The sequence below is a fragment of the Leguminivora glycinivorella genome, chromosome 23, assembly GCF_023078275.1.
Source record: "Leguminivora glycinivorella isolate SPB_JAAS2020 chromosome 23, LegGlyc_1.1, whole genome shotgun sequence".
NCBI classification, from domain to species: domain Eukaryota; kingdom Metazoa; phylum Arthropoda; class Insecta; order Lepidoptera; family Tortricidae; genus Leguminivora; species Leguminivora glycinivorella.
In genome coordinates this window covers 2,657,487-2,678,181 of record NC_062993.1, presented here as the reverse complement: position 1 = coordinate 2,678,181, position 20,695 = coordinate 2,657,487, and the positions used below count along the sequence as shown (strand labels likewise).

The 20,695-nt window shown below is 40.8% G+C and overlaps 2 protein-coding genes across 2 annotated transcripts; one reads left to right on the top strand and one right to left on the bottom strand.

Annotated features, from left to right (window-relative positions):
* The first annotated feature begins 5,312 nt into the window (after nucleotides 1-5,312).
* On the top strand, nucleotides 5,313-12,955 carry LOC125238177 (nuclear hormone receptor family member nhr-8). The gene is made up of 9 exons (XM_048145451.1): nucleotides 5,313-6,286; nucleotides 6,785-6,913; nucleotides 7,822-7,930; nucleotides 9,572-9,682; nucleotides 10,041-10,166; nucleotides 10,528-10,642; nucleotides 11,838-11,986; nucleotides 12,107-12,313; nucleotides 12,866-12,955. Exons 1-9 carry the CDS (start codon nucleotides 5,571-5,573, stop codon nucleotides 12,953-12,955), a joined length of 1,752 nt encoding a protein of 583 aa, XP_048001408.1. The 5' UTR covers nucleotides 5,313-5,570.
* Nucleotides 12,956-17,102: 4,147 nt separating this feature from the next.
* LOC125238175 lies at nucleotides 17,103-18,224 on the bottom strand. The gene has a single exon (XM_048145450.1). The coding sequence runs from the start codon at nucleotides 18,222-18,224 to the stop codon at nucleotides 17,103-17,105; it is 1,122 nt and encodes a 373-aa protein (XP_048001407.1).
* Between the last annotated feature and the right edge of the window lie 2,471 nt (nucleotides 18,225-20,695).

Below are 20,695 nucleotides of genomic sequence, written 5' to 3'. Positions count from 1 at the left end.
GATTTCGCTGAAATTTGTTATGTGGGGGTTTTCGGGGGTGAAAAGTCGATCTAACTTGTCCTTAGGTCCCGGAAAACGCGAATTTTCGAGTTTTCATGAGTTTTTCTTCGCGCGCCATCTCGTGTGGAGTAGTTGCATTATTAAGACAGAATTCTTTCGCTCGATGTAGGTACTATTTATTGCAAAAACTAGATGGCGACACAGGTCAAGGCCCCGTATACGAAGCAACAAACATTGAGTAACTTATGAATCGCGGGTGAGGTGTAATAATTTTTTCAAGTCATTTCATATTACTGAAAAAAATACTTACCACGAATAGAAAATTACACAATTTTTTTTAATGACATTTTTTGTGGCGGAAGCGCGCCATCTCGTGTGGAGTAGTTGTATTGTTAAGACTGAGGTACTATTTATTATCAAACTAGATGGCGACACAGGTCAAGGATACGAAACAACAAACATTGACTAACTTATGATTCGCGGATGACAAAACTTGCGTATTCATTTAAGTGCTTTAATTATTATTACGAATTTTAAGCTTCTTCCGTTATCTCAGTAGTATTTTTAAAATTAAATACTTCAAACAGAAGTGCATTCTAGAATTATCCGGAAATAATAGGCACATACCGCCATCTGTTAATTGTAATCCGTACTAGCAAGTACTGTTATTTTAGAACTATGAACAAGTAAAAACGAGCAATTCTTGTATATTCCTTTATTTATTTATATAGACGTTCGCGGAAACCGCTCTAACGATTTCGCTGAAATTTGTTATGTGGGGGTTTTTGGGGGTGAAAAATCGATCTAGCGAAGCCTTATCGCCATCTCGTGTGGAGTAGTTGTATTGTTAAGAGAGAATTCTCGGGCGGCGAAATTAACGACCATATAGCTGCGCTTAGCTCAGCGATGAGGTCGATCTAATAATGTTCACAGACAGATCGCATGTGTCAGGGTTTCGAATTTCGGCCAGAAATTAAGTTTTTGTTTTTATTTTTTTTACAACAGTTTTTTTTATATAAAGACGTGATATAATAAAATAGAACCGAGCGAAGCTCGGTCACCCAGATATTAAATTATAAATTGAAATAGATATCATACACTAAAAAAACCGGCCAAGAGCGTGTCGGGCCACGCTCAGTGTAGGGTTCCGTAGTTTCCCGTATTTTTCTCAAAAACTACTAAACCTATCAAGTTCAAAACTATTTTCCTAGAAAGTCTTTATAAAGTTCTATTTTTGTGATTTTTTTCATATTTTTTAAACATATGGTTCAAAAGTTAGAGGGGGGGACGCACTTTTTTTTCCTTTAGGAGCGATTATTTCCGAAAATATTAATATTATCAGAAAACGATCTTAGTAAACCCTTATTTATTTTTAAATACCTATCCAACAATATATCACACGTTGGGGTTGGAATGAAAAAAAAAATCCGCCCCCACTTTACATGTAGGGGGGGTACCCTAATAAAACATTTTTATCCATTTTTTATTTGTGCACTTTGTTGGCGTGATTGATATACATATTAGTACCAAATTTCAGCTTTCTAGTGATAACGGTTACTGAGATTATCCGCGAACGGACGGACGGACGGACGGACGGACGGACGGACAGACAGACATGGCGAAACTATAAGGGTTCCTAGTTGACTACGGAACCCTAAAAACGGCAAGGCCCACTGGTGACCGAGCCGGGAATCGAACCCGGGTCTTCAGCTTACGCGGCTAACATCTTTACCACCAGACCACACGCCCGCCACCAGTGGGCCTTGCCGTTTTTTCTTTCGTGTACGATATCTACTTATTTCAATTTTAAATTGATAATTTGAAGGGATGCGAGAGTAGGTAGGTATAGGTAAATTGTGTCACAAGGGAACAAAACGAATTTTACGATGAGAGCATTGAATCCTGAACGCAGCGAAGTATTCTATAGTTAAATAGACGTCTAGAATTCAGAGCGTAGTGAGTGATTGACGAATAATAGTATGTTTATCCTTCAGAGAACAAAAAATTGCAAAATAGTGATATAATTAGTAATTTTGACATGGAAATCGGCATTATACGCAAAGTCGTCAACCAAAGTGGATTTATAAATTCCATTTCATTTTACATTGCAGTTAAATTCGATGTTTGAATGAACTTACAAATTGTACCGCTTTAAATTGTTGTAATGAAGTGATCCCGTTCCCGTTGCGTCACACCCGCAATGCGACGGAACGGCTTACATCGCTAGTTTACACAAACTCGCACAACAACAAAGAATTCAAATACATACATACATATAATCACGTATCCCATAAACGGACAGGCAGAGCACATTATACTACTAAGTTTCAGTGCCACTCTTGGCAAAAAGGGGTTAAAAAAGTCCAAATTGTGACATTGCATTGCAATATATAAATTAGTAGCTTTTGCCCGCGGCTTCGCTCGCGTTAGAAAGAGACAAAAAGTAGCCTATGTCACTCTCCATCCCTTCAACTATCTCCACTAAAAAAATCACGACATTTCGTAGCTCCATTTTGCCGTGAAGGACGGACAAACAAACAGACACACACGCTTTCCCATTTATAATGCTAGTATCACAGAACTAAATTATTTCTGTGGTTAGTATGGATAAACTGAAATACATACCATACACTAAAGAAAAAGCTATCAAGCCCACCGGTGGCGAAGCCGGGAATCGAACCCGAATCCCCCGAATCGGGCGGTCGTGGTGGTGTAGCGGTTTATCACGTCAGCCGCGTTAGCTGGAGAGTGGAGACCCGGATTCGATTCCCGGCTTCGCCACCAGTGGGCTTGATCGCTTTTTCTTAAGTGTATGGCCGTTTTCACACTATCCGATCCGATATCGGATGTCGGAAGTATTTCAATAGAAAAAATCCAAGATGGCGTCTGTAATGTATGGGTTATCGGTCCGACATCCGATATCGGATCGGATAATTTGAAAACGCACTATGGGTGTGTGGGTGGATGTGTGTGTGTGTGTGTGTGTGTGTGTTTCAGTTTATAATCTCCTATACTTATAACTCAGACGAAATGGCTTCTCAGCTCAGGTCAAATCTGGTTCAAAGCTGTAATACCTACCTATGTATTTTCATTTTTTTTTGTATTTATTGATTTTTGTGTAGGCCCCAGAACTCAACGCAAAAAATCGGTCAATCAAGCATTTAACCAATAATTTACATGAACAGTAACTGACAATAAAATAAGAGTAAGTAAATAATCTGCTGACTACGCTGCATGCCACGGTGTCTAGTGACGTGACTTCATGACGCGCGAATATTGTCACGTAAATATTGTTAGTCATGTACGCCAACCAATTGGAACCCTTACCTAGGCCACTGTAGAACTATGTCATAGTGACGTTATAAATCAGATTGTAAGAAATCTCTTACTGCTTGTCATTTTGACATGGTTGTAGAGCGGCCTAGGGTTCTAATTGGTTGACTATAGAGTCGCCGTCAACTATATCTGAGCCAAGGTGATCAATAATATCTGAACATGCATTGAAGACCGGTTGGCCTAGTGGATAGTGAGTATAGTGACCCTATATGCTAAGCTCCTGGTCCCGGGTTCTAATGGTAATTTAAGGGTGTTTTCACACAATCCGATCCGATATCGGATAATGTGAATACGCACTAAGGCACTCAATTTTGTTTGATGAGCAATTGACCACAGAGGTTTGTTCCCGATTCATCGGTATTTGCTATTTAATTTATGTTACATATATCGTTAGTCTTTGTACCCACAACACAAGCCTTCAAGTGTAACAAACAATGTGCTATTTTTTATTGTTCATCACACCAACTAGTAAAATCGAATGGCCGAGATTCAAAAATCTTTGAATCTTCGGCTATTCGATTTCGTGAAATTCGTTCAATAATATCTCCACTACTTGCGATTTAAATTCTACTAATAGAATCGAAAAGAGTGGTCATTACCACTAGTTTTAAAATTACTAGCCGTCCTTTTTCAAAAATAGCATTACGTCGTTTTCCTCAGACTTTCGAACGGCGAATTCGTGCGTTCGAAATTCAGAAATCGATCCCCAGGCTTTATTCTTCAAAACGGATGAAAACGTTGCATTTTATTTTATACACAAGAGTTTCGACACGGGAGACCAACGGGAGACTCTCTCAAAACGCTCAAGGTTCAACTTTTCGTTCATTCGGTGACAAAATTTGTTTAACCTTCGTGTCTTGAAACCCTCTCAACGCCTAACGCCTAAGATTCTACTTTTCGAACCACTCGCTATGCTCGTGGTGCAATATTGGAATCTTTCGCATGGTACGTCAAAAAGTAGTTAGGTATTTATCGGGACCCCAGAATTATTTTCTCATTTTCATATTTCACATTTGCAATAAGGTGCATTAGGGTAATTCCGAAAGTCGTCTAATTAGGAAAGTCGCATAAAAATCACCATTATTTCCATCATATCAAGATTCCCCTTTCGGATTTATCCGAGCATTTCTGTCATTCGGAATTACCCTAATGCACCTTAATTATATTTTCCTCATGTTAGTACAGTAAAATATCTTCCACTCGGAGCAAAGTTTATTGTCCAACCAACTTGCGTAGGTACTAATCCTCGCAACGCTCAAGATTCCAGTTTTCGAACAACTGGCTGCACTCGTTGTTAAATCGTCGAATAATTCAGCTTCATTGATAACTCCGGACTCTTTCACTTTCTTGGGGGGGTTTGTTGGGTTGATTCACTGCTCCGTAAAAATATCATCGTCATCAAAAACCATGTCATCGGGATCGAAGAAATTAAATGTTTTATCGTATAAGATCGGGGTACGTAGAAACGAAGGAGAGAGTTTGCCCAGCAGAGTGACCACAGAGGGACACTCTAGGCTCGTATAAAAAAAATGGTAGGTGTAAGATTAATAAGTTTCTACGCTTTCTCGAATGAAATGAAGTAGATTGCGTAACATAACAGTTACTTGGTGTCAGAATCATAACCCACGCTAATCAGACGAATGGAATGAATCATCGTCACGCTTGATAACGGTGATCAAATGTATCAGTAATTTTAATTTACAGTGCAAGATTGAAACATAAAAACTTTCTACTCAAACTTTGTCATATTATTTGGCTACTTAAACCGAACTAAGCGATTGAAAAAAAAATGACAGCTCGAGTTTCAAATTTCAATATGTTCGAACTACGTTATGTGTGTTGCTATTTTACAAATATTTCTTAAGCAAATAAGTACCTTATTGTATAGACATAAAATTGAATGTAGTCTCTTTGCAAATCCACGCAAATTATTAGAAATAATCAAATTTATTCTCTGACTAACATCAAAACGAGTCATACGATACGATTCTATGTACTCAAGCAATTATTTTTATCAAAACATTAACAAATTATCATCTTATCGACCCTTACCAACAATATTCGCGATCTCTGGATATCAGTGTTAATTACTATGACGTCACACGACCCTAACATGTGCATATTATGACAATTTTGCAATGCAAACTACTTAGTTTGTTGTCTAGCTAATTTTAGCTAGTTTCATAGCATGTTTATCTCTCCAAGCGTGGAAGTGCAGTGTTTTTCAATACAACATGGATAGTAGTAGTGAAACAAGTGATAAAAAAGTGGAGGAAGAACAAAGAAAGGAGTTGGCGCCGCATCAGAAAATTTGTCTAGTTTGTGGCGACAGAGCGTTAGGATATAATTTCAACGCGATATCCTGCGAGAGCTGTAAGGCGTTTTTCCGTCGCAACGCATTAACTAGTAAGGAATTTAAATGCCCTTTCTCTAATAACTGCGATATTACTGTTATAACTCGACGGTTCTGCCAGAAATGCCGCCTAGAAAAATGCCTGGCTATTGGCATGGTGAAGGAGTTTATCATGTCAGACGAGGACAAAGCAGAAAAGCGAAGGAAAATAGAAGAGAATAGAGCTAAGAAAAGACAGCGGGACCCGGACGAGGATATAAGTAGTTCGAAAAACTTTAAGCGGGATGATGATGGTAGAAGCAATTTTACGCCCCAAGAGTCTGTGATACAATATGACGTCCTTAACAGTACTACGTGTAGTCCTAACAGTACGGTACAATCTCCATTGAGCAATGAGGTTGATTCGTTAAGTTCGCCTCCGGGCTACGGGTCATATGTACCGGTGCAGAGCGCAGATCACCCGTACACGATGAAGGTGTACCCAATGGATGAGAAAACTCAATACGATCCGAGGATGATCGAGTCATACAATATGTGTGATAGTATGATGTCTATTGAGAGTACTATGTATGAACAGCCAAAACAGAATAGTATAAGGTAAGATTATGTGAATGTTTGTTTTGCAAGGGGACGTTTTTTGAATTACATTCAGGCAGCGTGGCGGAGACGTCCGTTGCACTCCGCGAGACATGCGTCTTATGAGTGTGGATGATAGCTTACATTTCAATGAAGAAGTGTTAAAAGTTTCATACACAAAATTATTTCCTGCGGTTTCTATGATGTCATCATTCCATCTTTTTCTTTGTTTCCGTATCACATCATACACACATCTTACATACATCTTTGGTAACAGTGAACTCTTTTAAAAACAGACTCGACAAATATTTATTGAATGGACAAAACACAAGTGCATCAGGACATTGACGTGCACGTATCAGCTTTAAGCTGCCTGTGCATTAGCAAATAATAAAAAAAAAAAATATACTTCACAAATGTAATTTTTTTATGATATAGGAAACAAGACAAACAGACAGATCGCCTGATGTTACGTGATGTATTTTTTAAAAATAATTATATTTAATATACATGTTTCAGGTCAATATTAACAAACGGCGACGCAATCAACCGGGAAGCGAAGCCGCTACACATGTGTGAAGAGCTGCCGTCCACAAGCACTGATCCGGATATTAATAAAGCTAGGGATATACTGCAGGATGTGGAAAGGTGAGCAGAAGACTAGCAAGAGTCATTCGAGAAACATTTTATATTCAGTGTTATTTATCATTTTGGGGCTTTTTTTGTCACAATGTATGTACAGTATGGCTCAAATTTTGCAAGTTAAATTTGACTGAGTTCCCGGTTTCTGAGGAAGCATAAAATTTGCAATATAATATTATTTAACATGTAACGCAGTCCCATTATGTTTGGGTTTTGTTAGAACTACTTTGATAAGACAAGGTAGACTGATGACCTGGTGAAGGTCGCAGGAGTCCGCTGGATGCGGGTGGCGCAGGGCAGGTCATTGTGGCAATTTTTGGGGGAGGCCTATGTCCAGCAGTGGACGTCTTTCGGCTGATATGATGATGATGATGACTTTGATAAGTGTACAGCCACACGCTAAGGCCGAGTACCTGGGTTACTAAATGGACTGAAATGATATGGAATCAAATGGTACTTAGGCGTTGCATGTGCCTGCACAGACTGCATAAAATAAGGTGGGAGGCGATAGCAAGGGATCCTATTGGCCTAAGTCCCTACTTCCCTAGCCCTAACTTATTCTATGACAAGGATGTCTGTACCGGGAGACCTATCGGTAACAGACGGATTCCCTACGGGGGGGGATCAAGGTGGTTGGATGGATACTTGCTGCCGATCGCCCAGGCTCAGACGACCGATTAAGGCTAAAGGAGTCTTATGCCACAGCAAGGGTACCTGTAGAAAGGTGGTGGATGGGAGTCTCTACTCTCAGAGTGTCGCCCTGAGCAAGCAGAGGTTTTAGGTATGGAGGTAGTGAAACACCAACGGACAATTGGTATCTGGTTATTATAAGAACAGTACAGTCAGCCAAAAAATCTTCTACTAATATGAAAATTTTAAAAAACTAATATATATCTTTTGATTATTTTTAACAGAATAGAGCCAAATTCCATGGAGTCCATATTATGCGAGGCGATAAAACTGGAATTCGAAGCATACACCTCCGTTAACAACTGCAGCGGGTCATCCAGAGAACTTAATGAGGTATCTATATTTTATCCTTTTATATAAAGCAAAGACATATATCGTCACTACTTTTAAAAAAACTTGTATCTTCGTCTGTCAATGAAAAGAAAATTGTAGTAAGTATGTATGGAATGCATATAGACTTACTGCGTTTTAACTTTGAGGAACAGCGTGAGATACGAGATTTTTTAAAAGTAGTGACGATATGTTTTTTTTTTTTAATTTATTTATTTAAAGGTAACATACATTTTACATTTTTAAAGTTCCTCGCCAAACTGCTCATGCAGTTTGTTGGCGAGACAGCGCTCATTTTTTACAAAGCTATGTACCGTTCTTAAGTTGCTATAATTCTAAATAATGCTTACCCTAAATTTAACATTAAATACAACAATTTAACATTAATACTCCGTATAGACGGATAACGTCTAAGAAAATAACGTACCTCAAAGCCCTAGACAAAAAGGTACAGTGGCCTAGATGGCGTTACACCTTTGGGGAACGCTCAGCTAGATGGCACTAATATTAATATTTGTCATTTTAACACATATCAAGCTAACAATATGGGCCGAATTGTCAAAACTGAGGTTCAAAAGTTTTAAGCTTGTGTCGAGAAATGGCAGTCTATGCACTGTGATTAAACATTTTACTTTGACAGTAACTCTCTATAATACTCGATCCTCTTTGATATAAAGTGATACAGTGGCATTGACCTCCAGCATTATGGACTATTTCGCGAAACTATCATAAATCGACATCTTCTGGGCGAGTTCACTTCATCGTAGGCCACGTCTTTGCTTTTGGCTAGTCTATGGCCAAGAATAAGCCCATTTATAATTTAAAAAAAAATGAAATTATTATATTTCATTAAAATCTCAACTCAACTCAAGGAAATAGATTAATTACTATTAATGATATTTTTTGAACTTCGACTCGCGTTTAATTTCAACTATCTAAATATTTTCCATGAATTACGCTTCCATTATTACACTTGAATATTAATTTACTTAAGGTTCATATACACCGTGTTTTGAATTCCGATAATTTTATTGGAAGATTATTTAGTTCAAATACAATCAATTTCTCTAAAAAAACTAGCGTCTTAATTTGGGATTAGTTGTCAAAGCGGACCCCAGGTTCCCATGAGCTGTGGCAAATGCCGGGATAACGCAAGGAGGATGATGATTATGTATGTAAAGGAAAAAAAAAATCGAATACAAAAAGCGATATATATCGTCACTACTTTTTAAAAATCTCGTATCTCACGCTGTTCCTCAAAGTTAAAACGCAGTAAGTTTATATACATTCCATACATACTTACTACAATTTTCTTTTCATTGACAGACGAAGATACAAGTTTTTTTTAAAGTCGTGACGATATACAGGCTGGTTCCTGATGATGAACCTAACTGCGTGTCGAATTTAACGGAAAACAAAAAAAACACGGTGTATTATGCCCAGTGAAGACGAGGGTCATATGTGACCAGTGGACATTCTATTTAATAATGTAAAAATTAAAAAAAAAAAAACAATAAGTTTCAATTACTGTACTTTAAATTACATGACTTTGATACCCCTTAAAAATGATATATATTCAGTGATTTCAGTAATAAAACTTCAGAAAAGCAAAAATATTTTAAAACAGAATTTTGTTTGTTCTAGGTGGAGCGAGCAAAGCTAAACGAGCTTATAGTAGCAAATAAGGCTCTAAATGCACCTATAGATGACGACATGTCACAACTTATAGCTGCCGACTGTACTTCCAACCTCAAGGTAATAAAGTAAGCTACCTAATACTGCTAAGCTAATAGTTTTGCTGATTGTACAAGCTCATCATCATCATCCTTGCGTTTTCCCGGCATTTGCCACGGCTCATGGGAGCCTGGGGTCCGCTTTTTGACAACTAATCCCAAGATTTGGCGTAGGCACTAGTTTTTACGAAAGCGACTGCCATCTGACCTTCCAACCCGAAGGAAGGCAATTTTAATTTTTCTTTCAGCCCATTATTTGCCAACAGGGGCACTGAAACTTGAGTAGTTTCATGTGCTCTGCCTACCTCTTTATGGGATACAGGCGTGATTGTATGTATGTCAACGATTAATTAATTATTTTACATTATTTGTTTTATCAGGACGGTGACGGAGTACACGACCCGCGTCTAGTAACCATTGTGAACCTTACGGCCATAGCAATAAGGAGGTTCATCAAGATGGCCAAGAAAATCAACGCTTTTAAAAATATGTGTGAAGAGGATCAGGTATGATTGTGCCAAATGTGGCACATTATGAATAATGTGCCACATTAGGAACACTTATATGAAAATGTTTAAAAAAATTCACTGTTAATACAAATATCGATACTTCTAGTTTTTATATTAAAGGAAAACTCAGTCAATCACAAACGGTTAAGACCGGCCGCAGATTCTACGGTTGATGCGGGTTCGAGTCCCGCCAGAAGCGTCATTAGTTTATTTTTTTCCTTTAATATGAAAACTAGGAATTATTGTATTGCAAGATACTTTCTTCAAAGAATGTCTATAATGTTATCGATATTTTTTCTAATGATTTTGAACCTGGTGTGTCTTTATAGATGGCGTTTTAACTTTTCTGTTTTTATAGGTGGCGCTTTTAAAAGGAGGTTGTATAGAGATGATGGTGCTGAGAAGTACAATGACATATGACGGCCAAATGAATCAATGGAAGGTAAGCCTAACTATCACTTTTGGAGACCACAGTATTCGTAGCTTCAAAACTAGTAGTACCTAAATATTATTTAGGCTTCTCCCTTCATTACCAAATAACCACAAAATAAAAATTTAGAAAAACCCCCGACCGCGATATCTAAGAACACTCCCGACTAACTCAGCTTTCAAACAAAAAAAAATCGAAATTGGTTCATCCGTTGGGGAGCTACGATGACACAGAAAGACACAGACACACAGAGAGACAGACAGACACGTCAAACTTATAACACCCCGTCGTTTTTGCGTCGGGGGTTAAAAAAGGTTACTTTAAAAAATGACGTCCGTTGCCATGCAAAATAGGGTTAGACCGAGCTGTATAACATGTGCAATTTAACACGTTCAATGCGGTAGGGAGTCTAAAAAATATGGCTACTGGAGCGATATATTGAGCTTACCCCGGGACTCAGTCCATCTGTGTGAGAATGCCCTATAATATTTATTTATGTATAAGGTATAGCAGCGCGAACATACATGTATGAAATTATGACGTTTAAAAACACTTATAACAACGAAACGATTAAAATCGCTACAAAAGTATCCAAGTGTAAAACTTATTAAAACCGAAATAAATTACGCATATGAAAAAAGCCATGTGGCGATGCCACCTATATGTATATACTTATAAATACGTATTATTTACTTATATACATAAATATCACATATAAATTACATATATACTTATATAGTACACGATACCTAATAAATACATCACATAAACATAATTACATAATTAAATATAACACTAAATTCATAATAGACACATACATAATAATTTACACATATACATACATACATACGCATTAATGTGGATAGATAAAATACATACTTAATCCTATAAATAACATAAACATCAATACCTACCAAATACCTACTCGTTCGAGTGCCCGGCCGGCCCGCCGGCACCGGCCGTGTCGGCTGCAGTCAGCTATCACCGCGCGCCGCTTCAACCGGTCCTGGATAGTCGCGGCCTTGGACGCCGCCCGATGCGCCGGCGCTCCCCGCCGCGCAGTGCAGATCTCGATCCCACGCTGAACGCACGTCGCTTGGCGCTCCGCCCGTCTTCGTATCTATCGCATCCCCGGTGAGTTCGCTTTCATTTTTAAGTGTTTACCACGTCGGGTGCCTTCCATCACTTCACTGGTGACCCCTTGTTTGAATATTGATCGCAACCTGTCTGAGAAACAGATATGGGTGATGGCAAAGGCGGTCCAAGCGGGGAGAGTGCAAACGCAGTACCACAAGCGAATGTGCAAGTCATGCAACCGGCCGCGCAGCCGTCTCTGGAATTTTCCACTGACCCGTTATCCACTGGCGCCGACACATTCCGCGTCGGAGTACGATTACCGCCATTTTATCGTCAAGATCCGGCGGTTTGGTTTGCGCAAGTAGAAGGCCACTTTATTTTATCTAAAATAACATCCGATGCTACCAAATATTATTATATACTGTCACAGCTAGATCACGAGTACGCCGCTGAGGTGAAGGACGTCATTGTCAACCCGCCGGCGGAGGGCAAATATGAGAAGCTGAAGGCAGAGCTGATCTCAAGGCTGTCAGCGTCCCGAGAAAAGGAACTGAAGAGGCTGTTGGTGCATGAGGAGTTAGGTGATCGCAAGCCATCCCAATTCTTGCGTCATCTTCAGCATCTAGCAGGCCCGCAGGTACATGAGGAACTTTTAAGGTCTATTTGGATTAATCGTTTACCAATGAACATCCAGGCAGCAATAGCGTCGCAGCCGACCCCACAGACGTTGGACACGTTGGCAAACACCGCGGATCGAGTATGGGACCTCGCACCCCCCAACCCCCAGGTAGCAAGTACGTCACAAACTTGTTCTGCGCCGGGGCCGCAAACCGCTTCAATGGACTACTTAGCTCAGCAGATAGCGGAATTAACCAAGGAAATCCATGAAATGCGCGCAGAAAGGAACACCAGATCGCGACCAAGAACCAGGGGTAAGGGATCGCAGAGGTATGGTCGCAGCCGTAGCCGTGGAACCAGTCAAGGTCGTTCGCAGTCCAGCTACCGTAGATGGCCTGTGTGTTGGTACCATTCCAAATTCCAGTCTCAAGCAACGAAGTGCTTGAAGCCTTGCGATTTTGTGTCGGGAAACGGTCAGGGCAATCTGTGATGGCGGCCAACAATTGCTCGAGACCAGGTCGCCTGTTCGTTACAGACCGACGTACCAAAATGCAGTTTCTCGTGGATACAGGAAGCGATCTCTGTGTTTTTCCGCACTCGGCTCTTCGTGAACATCGACCCAAAAGCAAGTATGAACTGTTCGCCGCGAATGGATCTGTAATCAATACTTACGGATATGTACAGCTACACCTGGATTTAGGTCTTCGTCGTGAGTACGGCTGGCAATTTACTGTAGCCGACGTCACCAAGCCAATCATAGGCGTCGACTTTCTGTCTTTCTACTATTTACTCGTCGACAGCCGTAACAAACGCCTAATTGATAATACGACCTCTCTGTCTGTGGCAGCCATGTCAGCTGAAAACACAAGCAACATAGCATCCATCAAGACGTCAATCGGAGAATCGAGGTATGATAGCATAGTACAAGAGTTCCCAGACATCACGCGGCCTCCAGGAGTTCATCGTGAGATCAAACACAGCACGGTTCACTACATAAAGACGACGGATGGTCCTCCAGTCCACTGCACACCTAGAAGGTTAGCACCTGACAAGCTTAAGATAGCCAAGCAGGAGTTTGAGTCCATGCTCAAATGTGGAACAGCCAGACCATCACTGAGCCCTTGGTCTTCGCCACTACATCTAGCGCCCAAGAAAGATAATGGCTGGAGACCATGCGGCGACTATAGGCAACTGAACGCGAGAACTGTTCCAGATCGCTACCCGATTCGTCACATCCATGACTTTTCTCACCAGCTCGCCGGATGTAAGGTCTTCTCGACAATAGACTTGGTTAAGGCCTACAACCAAATTCCAGTGCACGAGCAGGACATCCCTAAGACAGCGATTTCAACTCCGTTCGGGTTATATGAATTCCCGTTCATGACCTTCGGCCTCAGGAACGCAGGACAAACGTTCCAGCGCTTTGTCGACGAGGTCACGAGGGGCATGGACTTCGTTTACGCATATCTAGACGACTTTCTTATCTTTTCACCTGATGAAGCAACGCACGAAGACCACTTGCGACAGCTCTTCACAAAGTTGAGAGAATACGGTATGGTCATCAACCCATCGAAGTGTGTCTTCGGAGTTCCAGATGTCAAATTCTTGGGATACCACATCTCAGCCGACGGCACCAAGCCCCTGGAGACGAAGGTAGAAGCTATCCAATCATTCCCTACGCCCAAAACCGTAAAAGAACTGAGGAGGTTTCTAGGGATGATTAATTTTTATCGTCGGTTCATACCTCAAGCCGCCCAGCTTCAAGCTCCATTGCACGAGTTGCTCACTGGCTCAGTCAGAGGATCAGAGCCAATCAACCTGGCAGACCGTCAGACTAAAGCCTTCCTCGACTGCAAGGCCAGCCTCTGCCAGGCGGCAATGTTAGCGCACCCAGATCCTGAAGCCCATCTCGCGCTCGTCTGTGATGCTTCCGACACAGCTGTTGGTGGAGTACTGCAGCAATGGAAAGGTGATGCATGGCAACCACTAGCGTTCTACTCAAAGAAGCTCAGCTCGGCTCAACAGAAATACTCGCCCTATGACCGCGAACTGCTATCAATCTACAATTCTATCAGGTATTTTAGGCACATGCTGGAGGCGCGAGTATTTACTGTCTTCACAGACCACAAGCCGCTGTGCTTTGCGTTCGCAAACAACAAAGCAAATTGTTCTCCAAGGCAGTTCCGACACCTCGACTACATCTCTCAATTTACCACGGACATTAGACACATTTCCGGGAAGAATAACGTCGTGGCAGACACCTTGTCCAGAATCGAGGAGCTCCAGCAACCAGTAGATTTAACGATCCTCGCCAAGGCGCAAGAAACCGACCAGGAGCTTAAACAGATCTTGGAAGGAGACACCGGGTACAGCATCAGCCTGAAGAAGCTGACAATACCAGGTTCATCGACAGCGCTCTACTGTGACGACAGCACCACGACCATCAGACCCTATGTGACTCCAGAGTATAGACGGCAGGTATTCAACAGCCTACACTCACTCAGCCATCCGGGCACTAAGGCCTCCGCAAAATTAGTGGCCGAGCGATTCATATGGCCCGGTTTAAATAAAGATTGTCGTGAATGGGCTCGAGGTTGCTTAGCCTGTCAGAAGGCGAAGGTAACGAGGCACGTTCAAGCACCTTTGGGTACGTACCAGTTGCCAAAAGCTAGGTTTACCCACGTGCATATTGACCTGGTAGGGCCTCTGCCTCCTTCTCAAGGATACCGGTACTGCCTCACAGCCATAGACCGCTTTACGCGATGGCCTGAGGCGATACCAATCATGGATATAACTGCTGAAACGGTGGCGAAAGCACTACTCTCTACGTGGATCTCAAGATTTGGTTGCCCTATAGATATAGTGACCGATCGAGGGGCACAATTCGAATCGGCTCTGTTTAGTTACCTGGCGAAGGTCATCGGGTTCAAGCATCGACGCACAACTGCTTACCATCCAGCCTGCAACGGATTGATCGAGAGGTTCCACAGACAGCTGAAAGCGGCGATCATATGCCATGCGCATGACAGCTGGACAGAAGCCTTACCGTTGGTGCTCATGGGAGTAAGGAGCGCTTTTAAGGAAGAGCTGCAAACATCCTCTGCAGAATTGGTTTATGGTGAACCGCTCCGACTGCCTGGGGAATTTTTCCAGCCCAGCACTGACACCACAAATGACCTCACCGACTTCACAGCACGCCTGAAGAATATAACTACCAAACTTCAACCTGTGCCTACCTCAAGGCATGGTCAGAAGAAGACGTTCATATTCAAGGACTTGGCATCATCCACCCACGTCTTCTTGAGGGAAGACGCTGTGCGTGGAGCGCTAAAGCCAGCATACACAGGCCCACATGCAGTGCTGGAAAGAGGAGAGAAGATTTTTAAAATACGGGTCAACGGGAAGATCATCACCGTAACCATTGATCGCTTGAAACCAGCATACCTGTTAGACGAGTCGACACCTGGAAAAGAAAAAGAGCCTGAAAAAGAAAACACGCTGAAACCTGTGAGAAGAAAAAGAACAGTTAGTAAGAAAGAAATAGAAAAAGAACCACAGAAGGAAAATATAGTAAGAAATACTAGATCAGGCCGCCGTGTTACCTTCCCAGATTATTATCGCCCGTGAGACGGTCTCTGGGGGGGACTGATGTGGCGATGCCACCTATATGTATATACTTATAAATACGTATTATTTACTTATATACATAAATATCACATATAAATTACATATATACTTATATAGTACACGATACCTAATAAATACATCACATAAACATAATTACATAATTAAATATAACACTAAATTCATAATAGACACATACATAATAATTTACACATATACATACATACATACGCATTAATGTGGATAGATAAAATACATACTTAATCCTATAAATAACATAAACATCAATACCTACCAAATACCTACTCGTTCGAGTGCCCGGCCGGCCCGCCGGCACCGGCCGTGTCGGCTGCAGTCAGCTATCACCGCGCGCCGCTTCAACCGGTCCTGGATAGTCGCGGCCTTGGACGCCGCCCGATGCGCCGGCGCTCCCCGCCGCGCAGTGCAGATCTCGATCCCACGCTGAACGCACGTCGCTTGGCGCTCCGCCCGTCTTCGTATCTATCGCATCCCCCGGTGAGTTCGCTTTCATTTTTAAGTGTTTACCACGTCGGGTGCCTTCCATCACTTCACTTGAACTGTTTGCGCACTAGGGATGTTACTCTGTCGACATACAACACTGACGATGTTCGATTTAACGACTGTCGATATTTTTATATGTAGTTATACGCGATTAAGTCCCGATTTTAAAAATAATTATGTGTAATATTCGTGAAAGTTTAAATCAGTGTGTTGATCATCATCGCTTTTGGTGGGACGAGTGTTTAAGTAGCTGGTTCAAAGTTTCAAACAACTGTCAGCAATATGGTATAAATAAATGATGGTATTTTTGTTTAAATAGCGGAGAAGTTTGAACGAAATGAAGGCGTGAATGATGTCATTGTTTATTTATATATAGTTTTGATATCGTGTTTACGTTCGAATTTGCCTATAAGTTATTTTATGATAAATATAAAGTCTGGCAAAAAAATAATAAAGTGGCAACATTTTAGCGTCCCATTTTTTTATGTAAGATTTCTTAAATTAATTTTAAAGAAACGACATTACAGTGTTGCCACTTTTTAACTTTTACTTTTTTGTCTGTCTGTAGATAAAGTAATGTACAGTCAACCAATTGAAACCCTAGGCCACTCTCATCATCATCATTGGCCACGACATCTTAGCAGATGATTGTTGCAGTGATTTTATTGTGTGGTGCCGGTACATCGTCTTCGGTGGCTTAGTAGTCCGATGGCAGCCCGACACCTTTTGCCACATCTGTCACAGGTGAAACGCGAGTCAAGAGGTGGAGGAGCTCTGGAACGGAGCCTTTTCTGCTTAAGGTTGTCGAGCCAGGCTTTGTCGTGCTCCGTCACCCCGTCGGATAAGTCCCGGCGCCATTCAGGTCTCATGCTAGCGCGTGTCTCCCAACTGTCTAGGTTTATACTAAAAGATTGCATATCCCGTTTACAGGAATCTTTGAACCTTAACATTGGGCGGCCCACAGGTCTTTTGGCGTCAGCAATTTCCCCAAGCAAGACTTCACGCGGCAGTCTCTCGGGACCCATCCGGTAAACATGTCCCAGCCAGCGGAGTCGTCTCTGTTTTAAGATTGCTGTGATGCTGCTGCAGTTGGTCTTCAAGAGAACGGCTTCGTTGGTCATTCTGTCCTTCCACGTGACTCCCAGGATGTATCTTAGGCATCGCATATGGTAGGCATTAAGACGACGCTCTTGTTTGGCGTATGTAGTCAGCGTTTCCGAGGCGTACAGGAGAATACTTAGAACGCAAGTCTGGTATACGAGGACTTTGGTAGCAATCGTTAGTTTATTGTTCTTCCAAACACGTGAGGCAAGTTTGCCGAACGTCGCCGCAGCCTTGCCAATACGTGCATCCAGTTCCTTATTATTAGACAGGTTTGACTCTGTTATGGAGCCCAGATAGCAGAAGCTATCCACAGCCTGAAGAGTAGCACCATCGAAAACGATACTCGGCATCGCGTCTATGCCCTGAACCATAACAACGATCTTCTTGGTGTTAACACTCATTGAGAATAGGTCACACGCGCGACCAAATCTGGTTATTAGCTCCTGTAAGTCTTCCTCCGAGTTCGCAACTAGTGCAGCATCATCCGCATACAGGAGTTCACGGGCAATAACATCGTGGCGTTTTCTCCTCGACTTTAAGAGGCTGATGTTAAAAAGTCTTCCGTCTTTCCTCGAATGCAGGTGAACCCCGACTTCGCATTCTTTAAAGGCCACTAACAGTAAAGCGGAAAAGAAAATCCCGAAGAGCGTAGGCGCCAACACACAGCCCTCTACAACCATGTCAAAATGACAAGCAGTAAGAGATTTCTTACAATCTGATTTATAACGTCACTATGACATAGTTCTACAGTGGCCTAGTGGTTCCAATTGGTTCACTGTACGCGGAATGCTTACTTTTTACATAGCTCTGCCTAATTTCTTTGTAATTTTCTTATTATATAAAAAAAATGTTGTATGAGTATAAAACTTGGTAAACGAATCGATAAAGTGTAACGGTTGGGCATAGCTGTTTAAAATACACAAAGTAGGCTAGTTTCCTACTAGTCAAATCAGCTTCTTTTTAAGAACTGTCAAAACGATTTGCTAGTATGGAGTTACTATGAAATACTGAGGAGTGACGTCACGGTCAATTCATTTACTTTATATCTTTCTCTTTGACTTATTAAATAGAAATTATGTTTAAACATAACTACTGTCCATATTTTTCTTCTAATTATGTGGTGCTTTATTTCGTGCACTGCATAAAATATTTTATTTTAATTATAGGAAACTAGCCTATTGTGTAAAATTATTTTTTATAATGTCAATGGGAGGAAAGGAGAACTGTTTGTATGGAGAGTCCCCTTTCCTCTAAATATTCTTGTCTATTAAGGTCAATATTATGTATATCAGGGTTTTTAACTAATTTGTTACTTAATGTAAGTTATATATTATATGTTTACTTTTTTTTTTATACTACGTCGGTGGCAAACAAGTATACGGCCCGCCTGATGTAAAGCGGTCACCGTAACCTATGGACGCCTGCAACTCAAACAGTGTCACATGCGCGTTGCCACCCCATTAGAAACTTGTACATTCCCTTTTGCTGTGTTAAGTACACAGCAAAAAGGAGTGTACAAGTTCCAAGGAGGGTTCGGGTTGCCGACGACTCAAAGGACAATAAACGGAACAAGTTAGTTCCATAAGTCCTCCCGTCATCAGCACACCACACCCTCGTTGAGCTCTGGCAGCCTTACTCACCGACAGGAACACAACACTATGAGTAGGGTCTAGTGCTATTTGGCTGCGGTCTTCTGTAAGGCGGAGGTACTACCCCAGTTGGGCTCTGCTCTAGATTCGAGCGAGACGATATCCGCTGTGCTGTGCCCTACCACACAAAGCGGAATATCATTCGCTATGCCCTACCTCCTACAAACCTCCTACATATCGTAACATTACATCATGTTAAATGCTATTTTGATAGCAATTCAGTTATTTTATAAATTTAATTAACATATTACCGACTGTTTAATTAAATATTTTTTTACTACCTATCACATATAATATTCTTTGAATATACTTCATAATATTTCATAATATTCTTTGAATATACTTCTTTCCGACCGAAAGGTTTTTTTTTACCGAAACCGACGGTTCGGTATTGACTCTGTTTCGGCAAGAACCGAAACTTTTATGTCATTTGCCTTTTTAGGGTTCCGTAGTCAACTAGGAACCCTTATAGTTTCGCCATGTCTGTCTGTCCGTCCGTCCGTCCGTCCGTCCGCGGATAATCTCAGTAACCGTAAGCACTAGAAAGCTGAAATTTGGTACCAATTATGTGTATCAATCACGCCAACAAAGTGCAAAAATAAAAAATGAAAAAAATGTTTTATTAGGGTACTCCCCCCCTACATGTAAAGTGGGGGCTAATATTTTTTTTTCATTCCAACACCAACGTGTGATATATTGTTGGATAGGTATTTAAAAATGAATAAGGGTTTACTCAGATCGTTTTTTGATAATATTCATATTTTCGGAAATAATCGCTCCTAAAGGAAAAAAAGTGCGCCCCCCCTCCCCCCCCCCCTCTAACTTTTGAACCATATGTTTAAAAAATATGAAAAAAATCACAAAAGTAGAACTTTATAAAGACTTTCTAGGAAAATTGTTTTGAACTTGATAGGTTCAGTAGTTTTTGAGAAAAATACGGAAAACTACGGAACCCTACACTGAGCGTGGCCCGACACGCTCTTGGCCGGTTTTTAGTCATATGTACTATTTAATTCGACCAAATGCGTGTTGAATCTTATTTAAATGTATTTATCAATATTATCATTATATCGTGATAGCTGTAATTACGAAATAATTTATATTTGTAAATATAACCTTCATTCATTAACGTATTGAAATTACTAATAAAACTATGTGAAAAATACTACATATATCATTGGCCAAATGACATATTTTTACCGGCAGATTCCCATTTTTTTTCTACGTTATTAAGGTCCATTAAGAAATAGATCATATTTATGGCTATCAAGATCTCATGAGACAAATCACAGTTAAAATAAGATAAATTCATTATTTTATTAACGCTCACTATTTTTAAATTTCTATATTATTTTATATTAATGTTAATTCATTTACTCATATCACATTAAATACCTAAGTTATAGTTGTAATTGGCTTATGTTTATTTTTTATAGTTTTTGTAAGTTTATCTGTAACTAAAAAACATGTTATTGGACTATCTAAAAACATTTTAATTAATT

Excerpts from the sequence above, each read along its gene's own strand:
- LOC125238175 (XM_048145450.1), bottom strand. The coding sequence starts at position 18,224 with ATGGTTGTAGAGGGCTGTGTGTTGGCGCCTACGCTCTTCGGGATTTTC.
- LOC125238177 (XM_048145451.1), top strand. The coding sequence starts at position 5,571 with ATGGATAGTAGTAGTGAAACAAGTGATAAAAAAGTGGAGGAAGAACAA. Across the intron at positions 6,914-7,821 it reads ATACTGCAGGATGTGGAAAG|AATAGAGCCAAATTCCATGG; the intron begins GTGAGCAGAAGA and ends TATTTTTAACAG. Across the intron at positions 9,683-10,040 it reads ACTGTACTTCCAACCTCAAG|GACGGTGACGGAGTACACGA; the intron begins GTAATAAAGTAA and ends TTGTTTTATCAG.